This window comes from Tasmannia lanceolata, unplaced genomic scaffold, assembly GCF_043159265.1.
Source record: "Tasmannia lanceolata isolate RefF3 unplaced genomic scaffold, GAP_Taslan_0.1 ptg000013l, whole genome shotgun sequence".
NCBI lineage: Eukaryota > Viridiplantae > Streptophyta > Magnoliopsida > Canellales > Winteraceae > Tasmannia > Tasmannia lanceolata.
Window position 1 is genome coordinate 24448494 of NW_027518690.1, and position 10581 is coordinate 24459074.

The following is a 10581-nucleotide window of genomic DNA, read 5'->3' on the forward strand; positions in this document are numbered from 1 at the left end:
GCTAACGATCGTCTTCTCCACGGCGGGCAAGTCATTGGAGGGAGATATCGCCAATGACATATAATCCTTTGAGATGTTAGCTTGATGCGGCACCTTCAAATGGCTTGAGGATGGCTGTTTGACTACTTACAAGGCAAAGAAAGGACGAAAAGGAGGGAGAGAGAATAAAGAAAGAGAGAAGAGAAAAGAACTTTTGAAAGGTGTGTGCTAGATCATTTCCTCAAACAGTCATCGCTTAATCTCCAACCTTGAGGGCAAGGTTGATTCCAAGGCGGGTGGAATGTTACGTGCCTAGATGGCCCTGCTTTAGTAGAATAAATTAGTTTGGATTTAGGATATGTCAGATCTTAGAAGATCTGTTTATTGGATTGCTTGTACGGTAGATTTGGCATGTAGGGTAGATTGAGTAACTGGAATTGATTTGGCCAAAATTAGGTTCGTCTTTATTTAGTTATTTCCATTCTTATAAAAATATCTTTCTAGATCTCTCCATGTTTATCCCTTGGGTGTTTATACATACACTCATTAGTTTTGTAATGGAATGAAGAAGAATTATATCCCATAAATTGTGTTTTGCACAAGGAGAAATGACCCTTCCCTCGAAGTGGGTCAAGAGGGTGATCTTCCCTCTAAGAAGATCAATCCTGTTGCGAACCAAATCAGGTTAGTAACAAAGCGCACCTTACTTTAAAAAAAATTTAACTTTTTCCACACTCATCAGAATTATTATTATCATATACCCTTAAAAAGGCTAACAAAAAGTTCTAAAACTTTGGTGCTGGCCTCCAAGACTAATTCCATCTGACTGGACATGTTCTTATCACTTCTTTGTTTGGCCGGACTGCTCCCATAAATTGCAGCAACTTTCCAGAGAAGTCAGTTTTTTTCTCTTTTGAACCTCATTTTCATCACAATACTTTAGTTCCACATTGAAAAAATGCTTTTCTTTAGCCCCACTCACTCCTCCCCACTCACTCCCATAGATAGGGAATCAATCTCTCACATTCAATGGGAGGAAAAGCTCCGGAAGAGGCTGGATCTGCATGGAAAACCCATCCCTCATGAGCTAAACCGCCCTACTGAGGAGCTCCCCCTTCCACCTTTGAGGCAACTTTTAGCTTGTTATTTAACTTTTATAACTGTAGTTTTATCCCCTCCAGCTTCCATCAATAGATCTATGCTTGGTGATTTAGGAAAAATACATGTTTTCTTAATCTCTCTTTGCTACGAATTTTGATAGTTATAAACTTATAGTGTAGTTTTCCCTACTCTTTTAGTTTCCATTTTTCTGTATCATATCTAGGTATTTCTTAATACGTCCCTGCTTTACCGATTTAGGAGAAATTGTTGTTTTCTTAATTCCCTTTTTTTAGTTATTGTAGTTTGGTTTTCTCTACTCACTTTTATGTCTTTGTTTCGTAGATCCATGTCATTCAGTTAAGCATGTTCTACTTTCGCTAGATACGCTTTGTTGTGATCATTTTCTGATGCGTTCATCTCTGTCTGCAAATCACGTGTTTGAGGAAATCCATGAATGAAGCATGTGCTTGGCTTTTTGCCAGGCAAGCAACACTCTGCTATGGTATTGTTGGATGCATGTTCATTTGTATATAACATGTTAGATGAAAGTCTTCAATGAAGAAATGCATCATAATTTAACCATACTATTCAGCTTATAACGTGAAATTTCTGAGTGAATAATACTTTCTAAACAGAATTGATAGTGTTTTTAGTAGTCCCGGGGTCGGTGACTGAGACCTTCCGACCTCGTAACCAGTCACACCGTGGAATTACATTGAACATTTATGATCGGAGTCATTACATAGACCTAGAACCATGTACTTTTTCTAGGTGGCGACTCTAGAAATCAAAGGAATATGGACCATTCATTCAACGAGCTGTTCTCATTCCCGAAGAGCTTTCTAAAGTGACTTCTCCTACCCTCACCCGGTAGAGTTCTCCAAAGCGACTTCGCCTTCCCTCACCCGGAAGCAAAATGGGAGCACCGCAGCCACCGGCGCGACAGGCGGATAAGACTGCTGGTAAAAACCCCTATTTCTGTACCAGCGGATACCGGATCATGACCGCCGGTAAAATCCCAATTTCTTGGAGTGAGAAGAAAAGAAATGAGGGGGAGGAAAAGTTGAAAAATAAGAAAAAGTTATTCGGCAACTAGTAGATGGGTACATGTCATTTTCCAATACGCCGAACCTCTAATTTCCAAACGGCGAATCTGACGGGTAATTTTAACAACTTTTCAGATTAAGTGCTAAAAAAATTTTAAAACTAAAAAATATGAAAATCAAAATCGCACTTAGAGAAGACCTCTATCTAGAACATTCCATCGTCTAAAACCTACGTTTTAACTTCTTAATTTCGTATTACAACTAGTGGATGATTACTACTGTATATAACTTGTGCATCATCAAAAGGAAAAGGAAAGGGAGTTGATATATTCGCGCCCTTTTCGTCCTTTTGGTCAGCCCCTCTATTGTATTTATGACTACCTTTTAACACTACATGTGGGTGGCCCAAGTAAGAAAAGGCGGCCAGTATATTATTTGCAAAGGAAAATGGAGATGCAAGCAAATACCAGCACTTCAATGTTTTGATGTCCAGTCTCTCCTTGTTTGTCTTTTAGTATTAAATGGGCTTGTGAAAGCTTTTTGGGAACTGTAATAACCGGTAGACAGCCTTTTAAATACTAAACGATATGCTATTAGAGCGTGGTATCAAAACATTGGCGTGTTCATGTCATTTCCCAAAATCTATTTTTCAGTTATGCTAATCTCAGCCACTCACGGAAAAGTGAATCGGCTCGGATGTGAAAGCATTCAACAGAATAATGGTTAGACCTGGCAAGCGGGCGGGCCGGGTTTCACCCGACCCGTATGGGTCTGGGTCAAACGGGCTAGGTCAAAATGACCCGGAAATTTACGGGTCACTAATTGGTTGACCCGGCCCCTACCTGTACGGGCCGGGTGGACCCCCGGGTCACCCAATTTTTAAAGAATTTTTGTTTTTTTTTTCTTTCTGCTTTTTAAAAGATTTTTGTTGTTTTTTATAGGGATTTGCTAGCCACCTTCTCAAAAGGGCAAAAGCTACTTCGCGCCCATCCTTTGCATGTGATCATGTGATAGCCATTTATGTCGACGTTTTTGGCAGATTTGTCTTATTCATTGACGTGGCTGTCATCATATGCAAAGGATGAGCAGGAGTAGCTTTATGCAAAGGTGGCTAGCAAATCGGGTAAGGTCGGAGAAAAATTACAGGAAAGAGACTTCAAATTAGAAAAACTAGGCAAAAACCTACAAAAGAAGGTACCTCTATAGAAAAACTACGGAAAATATGCATGAAAATCTAAAAACTACGGGTAAAAGGCCCAACGTAAAATGTTGTTTCACTTCTCTACGGGCACCCGCACGTCCACCCGGACCGGCCCAGTTTTTACAGGCCGGGTGGACCTGCGGGTCGTTTTCAAATGGATCACAAATGAGTGACCCGGACCCGGAAACTACGGGCGGGCCGGGTCGACCTGCGGGTCTGGGTCACTTCTTGCCGGGTCTAGTAATGGTTACATGTATCTGACTGAACACAAAATACACGCTGTAGCTTTAAAAGGTTAAACAACTGGCCCCACCTGAACAACGAATCAGATAGCATCTAATATAGTTTTTGAGTAAGAGGCATCTAACCATAACCCAAGCATTCCCGTAGTCAAAGTCGACATGCAAAAAACAGTTGAAGCATAACTACCCACCGGTGTAAATGAAGATAAGAGGAAAGCAACTCCTTTAAATAAGCTCACGAGTCTCTCAATCATACAGACCCTTCACAAGAAAATTAAACCCACCTTCTTTGCTCAACTTTTCCATTAACTGCCTCTTCCTCAACTTCTATCATCTTCTTCTTTGTTTCTCTTATACTTGGTACATCATCAAGAATCATCAAAGAACTGAGTCAAACCACTTCACCACTCCTCTCTTATACTTTCTTCTTCTTGTGTTCTTTCTGCTTTCTTCGTTCTTGTTCTTGAACCATCGTTACGAACTGAGTAGACCCAATTCACGATGACCCAAGAACTTCATCGAAAGATCATATCATACCCACTGGACCGTGATTCCTATCTCCTCCTCGGTGAGATTGGGAGCGGTGTAAGCGCTGTTGTCTACAAAGCATTATGCTTGCCTCTAAATTCCATTGTCGTCGCAATAAAATCCATCGATTTAGAACGCACTCGAGCCAACCTAGACGATGTCCGTCGTGAAGCTAAGGCCATGACCCTTCTCTCCCACGCAAACATCCTCACTGCCCACTGCTCCTTCACAGTGGACAGTCACCTCTGGGTCGTCATGCCGTTCATGGCCGCCGGCTCTTTCCACTCTATCATCTCCTCTTCTTACCCTAGTGGCCTCACCGAATCCTCCATTGCCTTCATATTGAAAGAAATTCTCAACGCCCTACACTACCTCCACGGCCAAGGCCACCTTCACCGTGACATTAAGGGCGGCAATATCCTAGTAGATTCCGATGGCTCTGTCAAGCTCGCTGACTTTGGAGTCTCAGCCTCTATCTATGATTCCTCCTCTTCCTACCCCTCCTCTTTAACTGCTCCTTTGCCTTTTTCTTTCTTCAACGACGTAGCCGGGACTCCTTATTGGATGGCCCCAGAGGTGATTCATTCCCATGTTGGTTATGGATATAAGGCTGATATTTGGTCTTTTGGGATTACAGCTCTTGAACTAGCTCATGGCCGGCCTCCTCTCTCCCATCTGCCGCTCTCAAAATCAATGGTAATGAGGATCACCAACCACCTCGGCCTAAATTATGACGTCGAGGAAGACGATGTGAAGAAGAAGAAGATGAGCAAGAAGAATAGCAACAAGCCCAAGAAGAAGTTCTCCAAGCCTTTCAAAGACATGGTTGCTTCTTGCCTAGCACAAGATCCATGTAAGAGACCTTCTGCTGAGAAGCTTTTAAAGCACCCTTTCTTCAAGAATTGTAAGTCTCGTGATTATTTGGTGAGGCATGTTTTGCGGGGCTTGCCGAGTGTGGAGGAAAGGTTCAAGCAAATAACATCAAGTCACCCTTCTACTTCGCCACAATCGATCAATAACAAGGATGATGACAGCGATGATGAACAAGTGACTACTAAGAACAGAAGGATAAGTGGATGGAATTTCAATGAGAATGTTTTAGAGCTAGACCCCATTTTCCCGGCGGACGAGGAAGAAAGTAGCAGTGAGAAATGGGTGCGATTCCACGGAGAGGCGGTGTTCATCAATGATAAAGATGACGGAAAGAGCAATGCAAGTCATCAAGACCCATCTCCTCTACCGTCTTCTACTTCTTCTCCTTCTTCTGTAGAGGGAAAGGATGGCGAGGAGGAGGAGGAGGATGAGGAGGATGAGGAGAATAAAGAAGCGAGTGAAAACAAGGAGGAAGTAGATGAAAACCCAATTGAAGAAAAAGGAAAACAAGAAAGTGGAGATGAAGAAGAAGCATCAAAGAGACCTCGTTTGGTTTCAGATCAGATGGCGTGGATGGTTCCTAATTTGGTTTCGCTTCTAGCGAGCTTGAGCATGGAGAAGGAGATGGTGATGAAAATTCTGGAAGTGTGTGGAGGAGGAAAAGGTGGCCAATATCAAAGTGGGGGTGGAGAGTATCTGCTCTTGGATGTCGTGGAAAGGCAGCAACAGACACTGGAAACCCTAACCTTTCAACTCGAGCAAGAGAAGATGAAGACGGCTGATTTGGAAGCGGAGTTGGACTGCCTCAAGCGGAAGATGTCGTCAGACAACCATCATCCATCTTCGCCGGAGAGTTAGAGAATTATCAAGCAGACGTATTCTCTTTCTTCTCACTCCCAACAGTGTGACATGCTCTCTTTCTTTTCTCTTTGTGAAATCTCATTGCCTTTTTTTGTAGTTTGGTTGGTTATTCGAACAAAAATCCAGAAGTGGGGTTTCCCATGGCCTCTTCTAGGGTTTTTTGGGGATCTTCATTGTCTTCTTTTCTCCCTTTCTTTTGCTACAATATACAGATTGTATATAGATTGTTTATCGCAGTAGTTCCCACCTTTGATTGATCTGACCAATAATGTATATTTTTTCGCTGAAAATAGATGGTGAAAAAGATGTGCAACTTCGGATGGCCTCATTATGAACCCAATTCCAGCTCGGGTTGGGTTGGTATTTTCTCGCTAGGTTTGTCATGTTGATAATTTTTCCTCCAAAACCGAAATATAGGATATCCGATTTCTATTAAAATAGAAGATAGATGAGTTAAATAAACATTTTTGATGAGGTGAGATGAGGCACGGACTATGTCGCTTCTTTAAGGTAAATTTGTTTTCTGATGCAGCAGATTACTGGCCACAATTACCCCCAGAATACAACAGCTCGACGTACCGTCAATCTCTAAGAACTGCATGATCGAAGAGATTCGAACCACATGAACACTCCAATTGCTCAGCAAAATATATAAAGTAGGAAAAAGAAGAAGAATGTGAAAATAACACTATTTGTAAAGAAAACAGAAAAAATAAGATAAAATAGTAGAGTTTTGTTCAGTATTTGTGTGTACAAAACATACAGATAGATCTCTGTTTTTATAAGCTAAAAGTGTCCGTTCAATGCACCATTTAATATAGTAATGACACCCCTTAAGAAAAGAGCCGTTTAAATGACGTTACAGATGTGAAAGATCGCACCCCAAAAGTCATGACACGCAAGAACGACGAAGTTATTCACTGGAACTTCGAAGTTCTTCGTCAAGAACGGCGAAGTTCTTCATTGGGAACTTCAAAGTTCTTAATCGAGAACGGCGAAGTTCTTCGTCAAGAACACCAAAGTTATTTACCCAGTAATTTCGAAGTTATGTATCAAATAATAGAGAACGACGAAGGTAAGGGGAAAAAAATCAAAATTTAGGAAAAGGAAAAACATTGGATCACACGAGTGGCTGGCCGAGCTGAGCCGGGCCTAGCGGTGCACATGTGTGGTATAGCCAAAATCCCACTGGATCCACTTGGTGACTCATTCGCGTAGTACCTCCTTTATGTTCTTCTCATTCACAAGACTAGAGAAGTGGATAGCTATATAAGCTCACGAACCTTTCCTCCACTTCCCATTATGGGACTATTCTCTTTTGTGAAGGAAGAGAGAAAACTCATGTTTCAAACCAATGTGGTTGTTTTGTAGATTAAAAAACTTTTAAAATACAAAAAGAATGCCACTTTTTATATTTAAATACCAACAATCCCCCAATTATTTTAATAGAAAAAAGAATGAAAATATAACTTGTGCGGGCAATCAGCGAAGTAACATGAATAATAAAGATGACTATTGCTTGAACTTTTACTTAGTGTTTGTGTATTCTAACTGTAAGGAATTGATAGTGACTATGTCTTGAACTACAACCCTTGGGTATATAAAGATATACACCACTCGCATAAAGCTAAAGTGTTCAATTGATTATCAAAGCTTGTACATTATGGCCATGTGCCAAATCTCAGTATCCATGTAAGCAAAAGAGAATTAAGCCCATATTCTCTTTGGAAGCAGCCCCACTTTCTAGCAAACATGTAGGTGAGTCGATCAAGGATGCTCCTACAGCCTAGACATCTACTCATACAAGCTATAGAACTGATTAAGAGTACAATACTCAACCTTACAATGAGACTTAACAAAATCAGTAAACTGTAGTGGTTCATATTCACCACATCTATCAGTTCCAAGTCTTTTAATTTTCATGTTAAACTGATTCTAAACTTCTAACAAATAGTTCTTAAACATTTGTAGGGCTCATTGTTTTGTCTTATCAAATAAATGATTGTGTATTTAGAAAAATCATCTACGAAAGTTATAAATTATCTTTTACCACTACGAGTTAAAATATCATATAACTCACACATATCACTATGAATTAACTTTAGTAAATCTGAGTTTCTTTCAACACTTTTGAAGGGTTTTCTAGAGAGATTCGTCTTATTACAAGTTTCACATTTTTGAAAATCTTCTAACTCTACTATTGGAATTAAACCAAGTATACTCATATCATGTACATACTTCGTATTTGTGTGACATAATCTAGCATGCCATGAATTCACACGAGTAAGCATATAAGCAGTAGGAAAACTTTTATTCATTTCAACATTGAGTTTAAACATTCCATCACAAGCATATCCTTTTCCAATAAATGATCCATGCTTAGTTACAATGTAATAATCAGATTCAATGGTTTGTTTAAATCAAGTCTTATTTTACACAGAACCAGAAACTAAGTTCTTCCTCATTTCAGGAGTATTAAGAACATCCTTCAACAGCACTTTTCGCCCAGAAGTGAATCGAACTTCCACATCCCAAGTTTCGAGTACCTTAGTAGTATGAGAGTCTCCCAACACACTTTTCTTTCACTATTTGTTGGAGCATACGTCTTGAACCATCTCCTGTCATAACACACATGATGAGAAGCACCTGTGTCGGCACACCATCCTTCAAATCCACGAACAATATTTACGTCAGTGATCATAGCAACAAGTGGCTCTTCAGTCACGTTGGCTTGAGGAAATGGTGTACTTTTCTTACGCCAACACAACCGGGCAATATGCCCTTTCATACCACATATGTAGTACAGAACCTTAGAATAATCATTCTTTTTAGAGTTCTAGTTCTGACTCTTAGAGGTATCTCAGTTCTGGTTTTGTTTCCTCTTTATCATCTTCTTCTTAGGTTTAAGATTCACTTACAGTTTTTTATTTGGGTTTATTACATCAGAAATAGCATTCACAGGAGAATATTCACATAGATTAAATCCAAACGAATTAAGAAAATCAAGATACACATTAGGAATCACATCGAAATTAGATTTTAGAATGCATGTCACATAGTTCGCACATTAATATAGAGTTAAATGAGCCATTTAAAAGAAATTCAAGAGAGTTAACTTTTAGAATTGAAGACCGGATTATCGGACAAGAATTGTGCATGTGGTGGTAACTCCCCATACCTTCTATTCTCGTAATCAGGTAACGAATGTAGATTTCTGATTAATTATGGGTCCTAGATCTCTCATCTAGGTGGCGACTCTATCATTCTCTTTTGCGTGAAGTTCGGATTGCTTTAGTGATCCCAAGTTTACGAAAAAGATGAATTAAATCAATAATAAAAAGCACACGCCATTCGCATGGGTACGAGAGACCAAGAGAGAGGGTGGCGGGTCGCGCCCCCTCTCGCGGGATCGGGTCCTACAGACTGACAACTCTGCTGGGAACCACCTAACTTCATTAAAATTTTGATGGATAATTCGTTTGAATTTATTTTAACTAGCTCATAAAAAACTCTATCTTATATCTTATATACTTGCTAGATTAGTTTGTTTGCTTTATTTTCTTATCACATCATACTCAAATTTAATCTAACAAAACCTGAAGGCATCATAGATTGCCCAAACTTATTTCACACACTTACATCACTTGCATCTAAACCCTTGCATCTATCATGCACACACGTCCTATTTTAGGAACTCGGAGTGTTATCTAGCATGGTTGACTGGAATTTCATCACCTGGTGCCTCTGTGCTAGAGATGCATTCCACTATTAGCCTAGTACCTTCATGGTGCGTAAACGGATCTCTTGTTCACGTACTGATACACCGGACACTGGTACAGTATATCGAACACGGATTCGCGCTAAGGGAACTCTTGGCCTTACCCTTAGATTATCCCACACATGCATATAGTACGGACACGCGTGCATCACGTATGTAAGCCTAGATTAGGATATCCTATCCATTTGTGTCTAGATTAGGCCGTAGTCCATCTTCCAATGGCTACGATCAATTTTTAGAAACACAAACAAAGTCATAAGTCGAGATCCTGTCTCCACTCTGGCAGATTAGGATTAGGGTTTGATGCCTTCAGGTAACACTGGTTAAAAAATAAGAAGATTAAAAGCTTTCCCTTTGGGATTAGGATATAGATTCTATTTTTCCTCAGATCTCATAGGATTAGTCTAGTATTGATCTACCCTTCAAAATAATCTTGTGCGATCTCACCTAAACCTTTGATCATGTGTCTTTCATTTTTTTCTCTTGTGTGATTCGATCATGTCTGCATACCTCCTCTTAATTGGCTGGAACAGAGTCTCAATCCTTTGATTATGCAATCCTGATCCTGATGATCTAATCATACTTGTATCTTTAGTTTCTTCTTACTCTAGGGGCAACCTCTTTCAGGATTATTTTGTTAAGCCCTTTAGAATTCATTCTCATGATCCTTATACTAGGGGCATTCGTCTGCACGGTTCTGCCATCATTATTATGACTTGGTCTTTATGCTTAGCCCACAATCATTTTTCAGTCATTGATTAGAAAACACTCCTTGAATGTCATGCTTACACCTCGTGTTCATTGTTTCCATTTTAGGAAGTTGTCACCATAGGTTTGAATCTATTCGCGGTCAGTGAGGAAGCTAATTTCCCATTTTCTTTAGAAGCGTCTCTAATCCTCTCATTCCATACTCATGGCAGACTCTATGGAAAATTCCCAGCTCTTTTACATCATGGAAGCCCTGACCTAGCT

The 10581-nt window shown here is 40.1% G+C and overlaps 1 protein-coding gene across 1 annotated transcript; it reads left to right on the top strand.

Moving 5' to 3' along the window:
* Nucleotides 1–3842: 3842 nt before the first annotated feature.
* Nucleotides 3843–6193, top strand: LOC143891372 (Protein kinase superfamily protein). Its single transcript, XM_077395951.1, has one exon. It carries the CDS (start codon nucleotides 4071–4073, stop codon nucleotides 5826–5828), a length of 1758 nt encoding a protein of 585 aa, XP_077252066.1. The 5' UTR covers nucleotides 3843–4070; the 3' UTR covers nucleotides 5829–6193.
* The last annotated feature ends 4388 nt before the right edge of the window (nucleotides 6194–10581 follow it).

Bases quoted from the DNA above. Each gene is read 5' to 3' on its own strand.
- LOC143891372 (XM_077395951.1), top strand. From the start codon at position 4,071: ATGACCCAAGAACTTCATCGAAAGATCATATCATACCCACTGGACCGT.